At 33.6% G+C, this 13,566-nt stretch overlaps 1 protein-coding gene across 16 annotated transcripts in view; it reads left to right on the top strand.

Moving 5' to 3' along the window:
* Atrx (ATRX chromatin remodeler) overlaps positions 1-13,566 on the top strand; it is a 242,039-nt gene that overhangs the window by 155,093 nt on the left and 73,380 nt on the right. For all 16 annotated transcript variants that reach the window (XM_048797444.1, XM_048797448.1, XM_048797447.1 and 13 more), the window contains 3 exons: positions 653-790; positions 2,005-2,180; positions 3,936-4,053. In XM_048797444.1, the coding sequence (XP_048653401.1) occupies positions 653-790; positions 2,005-2,180; positions 3,936-4,053 (432 nt within the window). The remainder of the gene's footprint in view (positions 1-652; positions 791-2,004; positions 2,181-3,935; positions 4,054-13,566) is intronic.

Here is a 13,566-nt window from a genome sequence, read left to right on the forward strand (position 1 = left end):
GTGTTACTTCTGAGTCACTCTCAACTGGGAGATCTTTTACAGAAGAAAGGTGGTGTTCTCTCCACCCATACCCACATAACAACCAGTTTAATGATACTTTTCTAGTTCAATTTCCCCCAACAGTGAGTCCTAGTTATTAAGAATAATTTAGAAATATTGACTGACTTCTTCCAATTTATTATATTCTTTCTTATAAGGTAACTTTTGTAATTTCACTTTATATGTATATCTAGATCGCTGTTAGTCTTTGCCAGTAAGTTTAACCTAATATGCTAATGCCAAAATACTATCTTCAGAAACTAAAAGATATTTGCTTTATTGAATACTCCAAGTCTTTTTGAGGCATGTTTTGTCCCCTGGTGCTTTTCTTTTCTGTTTTACAATGGTTGACATTTTATTTTTGTCCAAATTTGTATACTCATTTAGTGGACCTTAAGTACCATTTATAATACTACTTCAATTTTCTTCTGGTGGGTTATAATTAATACTAATTAATGCCATATTAACCAAATACAGCAGCAGATAAACATAATTATACTCCTAATGTTTTATTATCTTCCTGAAAAAACAGTGCTCTAAGAGGATTAAATTTGCTTATGTGCATCACATTTCTAGTTTCATTATATTAAGCATTTTTTATACATTTTTATAGGCCCCGACTTTGTTGTTTGTGATGAAGGCCATATTCTAAAAAATGAAGCATCTGCTGTTTCAAAAGCTATGAATTCTATACGATCAAGGAGGAGGATTATTTTAACAGGAACACCGCTTCAAAATAACCTAATTGAGTGTGAGTTTATTTCTGCAATTATGCTGTAGAGTATTGGTTTGCCTCAAGTGTATTTTTGCAACTTCTGCAATTAGCCTTTTCTCTGTTCGGTGTAGTTCCTGACTATGATCCATGTATGTCCATCCTAGTCTATTGTGAAAGAATACCATATTTTCCAAGTGAGATGCTTTATAAATGACTGATGAACTACCATCAAAAGATGTGCCCTTGTGATTGTGCAGATAAAAATATGGAAATAAAAATATAAAATATTATGAGTCTGAAATACTTTAAAATTTACAAAGGCACATTTCTTTACTCAGGAAATATTGTAAAGATACTTACTCAGTTTTAGGGGAGGTACTGTTAAATAAAAGGAAATGCCCAATATGAACATTTTTAGAAAGGGGGCATTGGAGATGAAAAACCATGCTAAATCTATTGCAGAATAGTTTGTTGAGGCTGAGGATAGATGAGTAAATTCAAGGAAGAGTGTTCTTGTGAAGTTTCTTCATTTTCTTATGTGTGTGGTGACACTAAAGAAGGAAGGTGAAATCATTTAGCAAATAACAAATTGAGTTTTCCATTATACCCTCCCACATTTTCTCTTTCTCATATTTAGACTTTCTTTGCTGCATTACTCCACAGATTTTTACAATAACTTTTTTTCTATTTTATTATTTGAGTTTCTAATTATTGTTTAACTTTAGGCTTTATTTTATCTTTGTTTTAGGGTTTATCTCTGTTAATTTCCCTTTTCTATTATTTTATCCCATTTATAAAATACTACTTCACATTGTAGTATTGGACAATTGACAGCCATTTTAATGACTAATGGTAATGGGGTTTTTTAATATAATCTTTTGTATGGTAGCTTATTATCTCCTTTTATTATTTTTATTCATATCTATGTTTGCTTCATAGGATAGTTGAATCATATGAAAATCATTTTTGGGGTGGTAGACCATGTGATTTATACGTTGTGTCTCTTAAAAGTCATTTTTCAAAAAAATTCCTGTCTAGTATTTAAGGATAATTTTTATTTCAGTTTCTCACCTTATTTAAGTAATCTAGTTGTATTTCAGACTATAACCAATGTTTATTCTACACTCAGTTGGATATTCTTTTTACCTTCATTTGGATTGATATGTGGTTTTGAGGTCAGCAATTCATTGGGGGAATTTTTCTAAGTTAAAGGTTCATTAATGTTATTGAATTAATGTCTTCTCTTTTAGATCATTGTATGGTTAACTTTATCAAGGAAAATTTGCTTGGATCCATTAAGGAGTTCAGGAATAGATTTATAAATCCAATTCAAAATGGTCAGTGTGCAGATTCTACCATGGTAGATGTCAGAGTGATGAAAAAACGTGCTCACATTCTCTACGAGATGTTAGCTGGATGTGTTCAGGTACAGACATGTTCCATAAGAATGAAATATTGTCATTTTTTATTGCAATCCCAAAACATTTTCTGAGTTTAAACTTTGTTTTTCTTTTCCCCATTCAGCATATCGTTTTAAATTTATATATCTCGGCCTTGTGTTCAAAAGTTGATGCATCATTGAACTTTTAAAACATTTAATTGAGAATTTTAGCAGACAATTAGCAATTCATTTGTGAAGTTTAAAATCTCATATTGTATTATATTAATGTTTAGATGGGTGGAGGGGGTAGGGAACAATAGAGGTACTTTGAATTTTTTATCCTTTAGACAGCTAGTTCCTTAAAAGCACAAGCTATTATTAATAAGAAATTTCTAATCTTACCTTCATTCTATAGTAATAGTGTTCAGATCCTCACTTATTTGGAATAGTAGTAGGAGAGGTCAGTATGAATTAAGAACGGAGACTTTTTTGGGGGGTACTGGGAACTGAAACCAGGGGTACTTTGCCACTGAGCTATTTCCTGAGCCCCCAGCCCCCTTTTTTTATTAAGACCAAGTCTTGCTAAGTTAAGTGGCTTAGGGCCTCACTAAATTGCTGATGCTGGCCTTGAATTTGTAGTCCTCCTTTCTCGGCCTCCATAGTTGCTGGGATTACACATGTGTACCTCAACGCCCAGTGATATGTGTAATCCTTGAGAAATAGTTTTATTACTTTCACGTACAGGCAATAGCCTAAACAGGCTAACAGTGTTTATATACAGACCTTTGGTTAATTTACATTCATGAATAGATAAGTATGTAGAGACTGAGCTAACTATTAATGGATCTCAAGATCTATACCTTTTCAGATATTAAATTTTAATGGTAGCTACAAAGAACCATCACATTAGAAATGCTATCTATCCCTCAGGCTTCATATACTGCCATCATATAAGGCAAAGTCATGCTATTTGGTTTGGTTGGTTACACAAGCTAGTATAAGTACTGTTTTTTTTTTTTATATTTTTTTAGTTATAGATGGACACAATGCCTTTATTTTGTTTATTTCTTTTTTTGTGGTACTGAGGATTGAACCCAGTGCCTTGCACATGTTAGGCAAGTGCTCTACCACTGAGGTACAACCCCAGCCCCTATGTATTCTTTATCTGTACTGCTGCTACTACCCCGGTATCATTTTTCTGATTTGTCTTTTTTCTTTTTTAGCATATTAGTGTTCTGTTTTTTCCTTATACATATGATAAAATATTTCCCAAAGTGTGTGTGCATGTCTTATTTTCTCAACTGGGCAAACATTTTTACTCAGATTATGTGTTATTTGGCACAAATGTATAGCTTACCAATAGTATAACTCAGACCGTACTACAGTTTGATTTATTGGTATTAGAATGTGATTAAAGCAAGTCATTTGTTACCACAACTTACTACATTCCCCCACCATTTTCTCCCCCCGCCAACCCCATTATTCTTGGAGGAGACTGTCCTGAGAACTTACATTGATTTAAGTGGTCATTTTGTCAAATGACTATTTAAATTAAAAATGTGACTGATATAGTACAGTATCTTTTTATGAGTATACTATATTATCATATGAAATTATTACTATAATAATACATGGATCATTGTGATTTTAGCAAGTACAAATATGGTTTTCAAGTTTTTATGTTTGGTGTTTAGTTATGTGTGTCTTTTAGTTGTAATCAAAACAAGAATTCTTAAAACAGTTCATTACTGTCATGTTTTTAGATTAACTAATTATCATTATCTTTCTTGTTAATTACAGAGGAAAGATTATACAGCATTAACAAAGTTTTTGCCTCCAAAACATGAATATGTGTTAGCTGTGAGAATGACTCCTATTCAGTGCAAGCTTTATCAGTACTACTTAGATCACTTAACAGGTAACCAATATACTTATTGTTTTTATCTTCTCTATAAAGACATACTTTTTCTGAAGAATTTTTCCTTGTCAGTTCCTTTCCAGTTTTGCATTTGAATGGATGTCCATAAAAGAACAATAGCTCTAATTTAAACGAAATCACTAATGCTGTCATTAATCTCTAAGAACAAATGAATAAAAAAAAATATATGGCATGTATTCCTAATGAATGTTCTTCATTTGTAAGAAGCTATTTCAGAAGAATTATGAATATGGAATAAATCCAGAATAGAAGACACACAGAAATTCTGGAATATTTTAAAAAGTATTCCAATTGCATTAATGTTAAGAGGCATTTAAATGAAATCCATGAGATTGTTTCTTAGTTATCAAATTAATAAAGGTTGAAGGCAAAAAAAGGGCAGAAAGAAGATAGGCATTTAGAATGATCTCCATGTTGTATCAAAATTACAGGTGCTTAATCTACACTGAAATGTTAGCTGAAGTTGTTTTTCTCATTAAGAAGAACTTTTAGTTTGTTATTCTTTGCATTGTTTTTAGAAAACAATGCATTTCTATCTTTCTTTCTTTCTTTCTTTCTTCTTTCTTTCTTTCTTTCTATCTATCTATCTATCTATCTATATACTTTTTAGTGTGTGTGTGTGTGTGTCCAGTTCTTTATGCCTGAAGTAGTTCACATAACAAAACCTAGTCTGTGGCTCTGAGGGGAGAGATTTCTTATTTTTTGGTCACTTACTTGGGTTCTTTCCCCACATGATATGCCAAGTTTCGTTAGTGATTGTCGTTTAGAAAATACCCTTGAGGGGGCTGGGGTTGTGGCTCAGTGGTAGAGTACTCACCTAGCATGCATGAGGCACTGGGTACGATCCTCAGCACAGCATAAAAAAAAATTAAAGATATTGTGTCCACTTAAAACTAATAAAGTAAATGTTTTAAAAAACAGAAAATGCCCTTGAGCCCATTGTGGATGCAATGATTGATTAAAAAACCAGAGGAGGATGGAAGTGCGCGCACATTAATTAAAATTATACTTTATGATACTAAAGTGCTACCCTTTGTGTAATATTTGAGGTTGTTATTTGATTATTATATCTTGGTCCAATTGGGGATTGAATTCAGGGTGCTTTACCACTGAGCTATATTGTCAGCCTATTTATTTATTTGTTTAATATTGAGGCAGGAGCTTAATATGTTGCCCAAGCTGGCCTTGGATTTTTAGAAAAAAGTTTAACTTTATTTGTTTACTTTTTTATGTGGTGCTGAGGATCGAATCCAGTGCATCACATGTGTTAGGCAAGTGCTCTACACCTGAGCCACTACCCAGCCCCTGGCTTTGAATTTTTGATCCCCCTGCCTCAGCCTCTGAGTTGGTGGGATTATAGGTGTATGCCAACACATCTAACATAGCAACTTTCTGTTTTAAGGAGAATAGTAGTTGAATATTAATATTTTATAGAACTGCTGTCTTTTAAAACAACTTTTGACTGTGGAAGGAAAATTTAAGTTCTTATAGGGCACACATTTTCATTTGACTATTGGTAACTGTTAGATTTATTGTACTATTCTATTTTGAACAATAAAAATTGTAGATACAATGAAGTAACCAAATATAAGTATCCCAATGAGTGAATTACACTGTAGTTTAAGAAAAAGAAGAGTGTCCAGAAAGGATACTAACTTTTCTAATTTATATAGTATTTTTCCTTTTATGCATGTTGTTTTATTTTAAGTAATGTAATACCTTTGTAGTATTTTAAAATATTAGACATTCATCTATATTTTAAAGTAATGGAAATTCTTTTTATTTATTCTCTATTATTTATTTATTTAGTTTTGTGGTGCTGGAGATTGAATCCAGGACCTTGTGCATGTGATGCAAGCAGTCTACCAACTAAGCTATATCCTAAACTCAGGATTCAGCTATTTTTAAAAATTGGAATTAATACCTGAGATACAGATATTCAAATATCATTTTGTGAACAATACAGTATTTAAAAGAGTTTAGGGGGTACATTCTGATCACTATTAATTGATAGAAATATTTGAAGCACTAATTGCTAAAGGTTTTAAACTGTGAATGCATTATTATTAAATTATTTTCTGATTAATGAATCTAGATACAAGGTATTGGTTTTCATGGTGTGACACTTTTGTTAAAGTACAATAATGTGTGTTAATTAGCCTCCTTTTGAAAGCATGCACAAAGGCCAAATGGAAGCCAAGTGTGGATGTGCACATACCTGTAATCTTGCTCCTCCAGAGGCTGATACATGAGTAGGTAAGATTGAGGAGAGCTGCAGCAACTTAATAAGACTGTGTCTTAAAATGAAATATAAAAAATGCTCAGTATGGAGGTCAGAGGTAAAGCACCGTTCGGTTCAGTCTCCTGTACTGCCCTGCTCCCCAAGAAAAATCCAAATGGGTTATATTAATGAGTATTCTGTCTTGATTCTCACTATAAGTCATTGGGGTATTTCTCTTGGAATTTTATCCGTGCATTGAAAATGTTTGGTAAATTATCTTTTATGTTATGTATTTTAAAAAGTCTTTTGTTCCATAATAGAATTTTTAGATTGTGCTTTGTTTTTTATTTTAGTTTTATTAGGAATGAGTTATAGTACATTTAATACACTGCAAAAAGAAGGAAGACACTGGAAATGAATTTTGAGAAAATAAAAAAATCTCTTTTTTTACAGTAATTTTTAAATTGTTAAAAAATTGTATATATTCATGGAATACCATGTGATGTTTTAATACATGTACACATTGTCTAATGTTCAAGTAATAGTTAATATATATCTCTTCAAACTTACTTCTCCTGACTGTAACCTAGTACCCATTGGCCAATCTCTATTCCTCTCTACTTTCCCCAGCCTCTTTTAAACAACATTTTATTCTTAATTTCTATGAGATCAACATTTTTAGAATCACCTATGTTACATGATGTGCCTCCATATTTCACTTAACATAATGACCTCCAGTCCTAATGACCTCCAGTCCTAATTACAGCAGTACATCCTTTTTATGGCTGAGAGGTATTCCATTGTGCATATGTACCATTTATATTATTAATTCATTAAATAAGGACACTTGTTTCCATTTCTTGGCTGTTGTGCATTGTGCTGCATTAAACATGGCAGTACAGGTATCCTTTCAACATACTGGTGTCCTTTCTTTTGGATGTATACCTATAAGTTTGATTGCTGGATAATATGATGGTTTCATTTTCAATTTTTGAGCAACCCCATACTGCTTTCCACAATGATTAATTTACATTGCCACCATCAGTTTATAATGGTTTCCACTTCTCCACATCTTGTTACCTTTTTTATTTTTGATTATATCCATCCTATCAGGAATGAGAAATAACTCATTATGATTTTTTTGTACTGAGCATTTAATCTAGGGGACACTCTATCTCTGAGCTACATCCCCACCTCTTTTTATTTTCTATTTTGAGACAGTTGCTTAGGATGTCACTAAACCACTGACACCTAGCTTTGAAGTTGCAATCTTTCTGTAGTCACACAAATCTGTAATCATTGTGATTTTGATTTGCATTACCCTGATAATGGTTCCCATTTTCTTTTTTCTTTCTTTATTGGGGGGAGAGGGTGGTACTTAGGATTGAACCCAAGGCCTCAAACATGCTAAGGAAGTGCTTCACCAATGAGTTTCATCCTCAACCCTCCTTTTTTTCAGTGTCATTCCATAGGCTGCCTTTTATTAAAAGGTTTCAGAAGTTCTTAGTAACATATAATTGTATGCATTCAGTAAACAATTAGGTTTTATAAGCATATGAATATGTGGTCTTTTAAATAACTAATTATTAGTCTGAGTTTAAACTTAAATCAATATTACAATCTATATACTGTCTTGAGTTTTATAGTGATGCAAAAGTGGAGCACATGGCTGGTCATGTTGTGCACACCTGTAATCTCAGTGACTGAGGAGGCTAAGACAAGAGGATCACAAGTTCAAAGCCAGCCTCAGCAACTCGGTGAGGCCCTGAGCAAAGTAGTGAGACTCTGTCTTAAAATGAAAAAACATAAATAGGCTGGGGATGAGGCCCAGTTGTTAAGTACCACTGGGTTCAATCCCTGGTACAGAAAAAAAAAAAAAATAGTACATTGAACGATAGCCCACAGAACTGGAGGAAATATATTCAAATCATTTTTTATCATTTTTTCTGAATAGGGATTGATATCCCGAATATATGATGAATTCTTATAATTCAGCAACAAAGAAACAAACCACCTATGTCAAAAATGGGACCCAAATTGATATTTCTTCAAAGAAGATATATATAAATATCCAGTAAGCACATGAAAAGATGGTCATCATCACTAGTTATTAGGGATGGGAATCAAAACCACAGTGAGACACTGTTTTGTGTCCTTAGGATAGGCATTATCAAAAAAAGAAAAGGCAGTCTAAGAAATACTGCTTATGGTGTGGATACAGTGGAAACCTTATATATTTCTGGTAGGAATGTCAGATATTATAGCCAATAGAGAAAAACAGTGTGGCATTTTTCAAAAGTGATCCAGAATATCCAGCAATTCTATTTGTAATATTCCCAAAAGAATTGAAAGGAAGAACTCGGATAATTGAACCCCCAAATTTATAGCAGTGTTATTTATAATTGCCCAAAAGGTGATGGGCACAGTGACAAATACCTGTAATCCCAGCAACTTTGGTGGCAGAGGTAGGAGGATCTCAAGTTCAAGCCCAACCTTAGCAACAGAGTGAGACCCTCAGCAACTTGGTGAAATTGTGTCTGAAATAAACAATTCTGGCAATGTAGGTCAGTGTTAATGTGCCCGTATGTTCAATCCCTAGTACCTAAATAATAAGAAAAATAAAACAAAAATGTACAATCAACCCCAGTATAGACTGACAGATGAATGCATTAAAAAATGTGGTATAGATATACAATGGAATATTATTTAGGTTTCAAAAAGTTAGGATAATTCTGACACATTCTATAACATGGATGAACCTTGAAGACATTAATATATAGTGAAATAAGTCAGACATAATTGTAATACTTGTATAATTCTGGTTACGGGTACCTACAATAGTCAGACACATACAGGCAGAAATTACAATGGTGATTACCAAGGGCTGAGGGAAGAAGGGAATGAAGAGTTATTTTAAGAGGATGCACAGTTTGTTAGGAATGATAAACTTCTAGAAATGGAGGGTGATTATGCTTGTAGAGCATTTTGATTATGCTTCATATCAATCATTTGTGAATTTACAATTATTAAAATGGTAATTTTTTATTTCATATCAAATAATAATATCCCCAAACAGAACTCAGTAATAGCTTTTGTGTCTAAAAATGCCCGAGTCTAAGTTCTGACTTTTAGAGGTTGATTCTGTGTATTTGGACTGGGGCCTGTTCATTGGCATTTTTGTAACCCTTCAGATGATTTTGATAAACACTTCTGATAACCATTTGATAATCATTGCTATAAAGTGTTTACTTGATTATTAGGTAGTTACATTTCAGATGAGAGCTGAGACTTAAATGATTGAGTGTTAAGTAGCCAAAGGAATCATGGAGAAATGATACCAAAACATTAACTGAGATTCTTTCCTTTATGTGGTAGAAATATTAATTCTTTATTTTATTTTATTTGTTTTACATCTCTACAAAAATTGCAGAATACAAGTAATCTAAATGTGTGTTTATATAATCAGGAAAACTAAGTTATTAAATATATAAAATTAATACTATATATATATCAGTACTGGGGGTGAATCTCTGAGGTGCTTTATCAGTGAGCTATATCCCCAGCCCCTTTTTTAGTTTTTATTTTGAGACAGGGTCTTGATAGTTGCTCATACCAGCCTCAGACTTGCAGTCTTCCTGCCTGAGCCTCTCAAGTACCTGGAATTATATGTTAATTTAAATCTTACATTTGAAAATATTATAACTAACATTGTGATAACATAATTCAAGGTTGAGGAAGAATGTATAATAATTATCAAAAGTAGTCATGACATTAGAGTCATCATTGAACATTAGACACCACTGAACTGATAAGATAAAATGATATCGAGTATTGTTAAGGATATAGTGAATTGGGCTCTTTAATGCTTATATTAATTTGTCTTTAACTAGGTAAGGTATATCATAATTATTTTCAGCTTTAAGCCTTTATCCAAAGGAGAGGTCTAATAATGTGTACAGAAATTTATATTCAAGAATGCTTATATCAGATTTTTAAAGCTTTTTCCCCTCCTTGCAGAAATATGTGTTCATTGTGGAATGTGTATGAAATATTGAAATGTACAAATGTGAGAATAAGAGTAGCGATTGTGTCATAAACCACAAATTGGAAGTGGTATTTTTATTAGGTATCCTGCTTTCCAATTTTTTAAAGTGTATATGTTCTTTATTTGTGTAGGAATGTTTTTTATTTTGTTTATGGATTATCTATAATTAAGGAGCATTAAAAAACACTAGGAAAATATTTTTTAATGACTGGAATTTTACAATCCATCTTTTTATTTAATATTAACTCTTTTTATTTTTGTCATTATTTGTAATAATGAAAATTGGAAATTAACCAAAAATCTCAACTTTTGGGGTTTGTTTATTTATTTGGGTACCAGGGATTGAACTCTGGGGCACTCAACCACTGAGCCAAATCGCCAGCCCTATTTTATATTTTATTCAGAGACAGGGTCTCATTTAGTTGTTTGCTTACTGCCTCGCTTTTGCTGAGGCTGGCTTTGAACTCAGGATCCTCCTGCCTCAGACTCCCAAGTTACAGGCATGCACTATGGCACCTGGCTGGGGATAGTTTAGATTATGATACATCAATTTAATCTAATGCCATGAAGTAAGATACATTAAATATAATAATCTATGTACCATAATGCCTTAATAGGAATCTATACAATGTATCATGTATTAATGGTTATAAAACAATGCATAATTCTGTGTAGTATTAAAACATATGTATCAAGGCCAGGTGCACTGTTGTGGTGCACATTTGTTCTCCCAGTGACTTAGAAAGCTTTAGGAAGATGATGGTCCGTCCAAGGCCAGTCTCAGCAACTTATCGAGAGCCTGTTTCAAAATAAAAAGGACTAGGGATATAGGTTAATGGGTTCAGTGCCCAGTACAAAAAACAAAAAAAAGTACACATATCTAGTATGCAAAGATATTATGTGTGTTGAATTCTCTCTTCAAATTTTGCTCTGTCCCCCCCCCNCCTTCCCTTCCCTTCCCTCCCTTTCTTCCTTCCTTTCCTCAAGCTACACCTCAGGTAGTACATCCCAAGCCCATTTTTTTTTAAAAAAGGTACACATGACAGAGTGTTTTTGACATATTACACATACATGGGGTATAACTTATTCTAATTAGGATCCCATTTTTGGGGTTGTACAAGATGTGAAGTTTCACTGGTCACATATTCACATGTGAACATACATATAAAAGTTATATGTCTGATTCATTCTACTATCTTTTCCATTCCCATTCCTCCTCCCCCTTTGTCTAATTCACTGAACTTCTATTCTCTACATCCCCCATTTTGTGTTATCACCTGCATATCTGAGAGAACATTCAACCTTTGTTTTTGGGGGATTGGCTTATTTCACTTGAGCATGATAGCCTCCAGTTCTGTCTATTTACTGGCAAATGCCATAATTTCTTCTTTATGGCTGAGTAATATTTCATTGTGTATATACCACATTTTCTTGTCCATTCATCTGTTGAAGGGCACCTAAGTTGGTTCTATAGTTTTGTTATTGTTAATTGAACTGCTATAAACATTGATGTGGCTGCATCACTGTAGTATGCTGCTTTTAAGACCTTTGGGATAACTGGGTCAAATGGTGGTTCCATTCCTAGTTTTCTGAGGAATATCCATAATGCTTTCCATAGTGGTTGCACCCATTTGCAGTCTCACCCGCAGTGTTGAGTGTACCTTTCCCCCCACGTCCTTACCAACATTTATTGTTACTTGTATTGTTGATGGTTGCCATTCTGACTGGCATCAAATGGAGTCTCGGTGTAGTGTAACGAACATGGAAAGGTCTCCCTTGTTCTTTGATAGGCAGAATTAATATTATCAAAATGGCCATACCAAAAGCACTATACAGATTCAATGCAATTCCTGTTAAAATCCCAGTGATGTTCTTCATAGAAATAGAAAGAGCAGTAATGAAATTTATTTGGAAAGATAAGAGTTTCAGAATAGCCAAAGCACTCCTTAGTGAGAAAAGTGAAGTAGGAGGCATCTCATTATCAGATCTTACAGAGCTATAGTAACAAAAATGGCATGGTATTGTCTCCAATATAGACATGAAGACCAGTGGAACATACCAGAAACAGAAAGAAACCCACATTCCTACAGTTATCTCATACTAGACAGAGTTATCATAAATATATATTGGGGAAAAGATAGCATCTTCAACAAATGGTGCTAATAAAACTGGAAATCCATATGTAATAGAATGAAATTGAACCCCTATCTCTCACCATGCACAAAACTCAACTCTATGTGGATGAAGGACTTAAGCATTAGACCAGAGACCCTGTGCCTACTAGAAGAAAATGCCAGCCCAATTCTCCATTATATCAGTTTAAGAACAACTTCCTCAATAAGATTGCTAAAATGCAAGAAATAAATTTAATAATCATTAAGTGGGATGGTATCAAAGTAAAAACTTCTTTATGGCAAAGGAAACAATCAAGAATGTGAAGAGAGACCCAAGCCCCCTTTCTTAAAATTTATTTATTTATTTAAATTAGACATATATGACAGCAGAGTGCATTTGCTTTCATTGTACACAATTGTTGCACAACTTTACATTACTATGGTTGTACATGATGTAGTGTCACACCATATGTGCAGCCATACATGTACCTAGGGTAATAGTGTCTATCTCATTCCACCATCTTTCCTGCCCCCCCCCCTTGCACCCTCCCTATTCTTCCTCTCCTTTGCCCAATCAAAATTCCTCCATTTTTCTTATGACTCCCCCCCCTCCATGTTAGGGATCAGCATCCACTTATCAGAGAGAACAATCAGCCTTTGGTTTGGGGGGATTGACTTACTTTGCTTAGCATGATGTTCTCCAGTTCCATCCATTTACCTTTTAATTTTAACTTGAGACAGGGTTTGGCTAAATTGCTGAGGCTGGCCTCGAATCTGCCTTATCCTCTTTGAGTAGGTGGGATTGCATTGTTCACCAAAATACTCAGCCTTCTTTTTCTTTTGATATTTATCAAGCTTTCTTACTCTGTAAACCATTTCTCCAAAAGATCATTTGATAGATCTCCCCCACCTTTTCTCTCTGCAGTACACTGGGTTGCCCTACCACTGACCTATATCCCTAGCCTTTATTATTCTATTTCTTTCCTTTTATGTTTGTTTATTTGTAGTTACTAGTGATTGAACTCAGAGTTGCTTTACCACTGAGCCACATCCCCGGTCCTTTTTGTTTTTTTATTTTGAGATGGGGTCAAACTAAATTGCTTAGAATTTTG

Source organism: Marmota marmota, unplaced genomic scaffold (assembly GCF_001458135.2).
Source record: "Marmota marmota marmota unplaced genomic scaffold, marMar, whole genome shotgun sequence".
Classification (NCBI taxonomy): domain Eukaryota; kingdom Metazoa; phylum Chordata; class Mammalia; order Rodentia; family Sciuridae; genus Marmota; species Marmota marmota.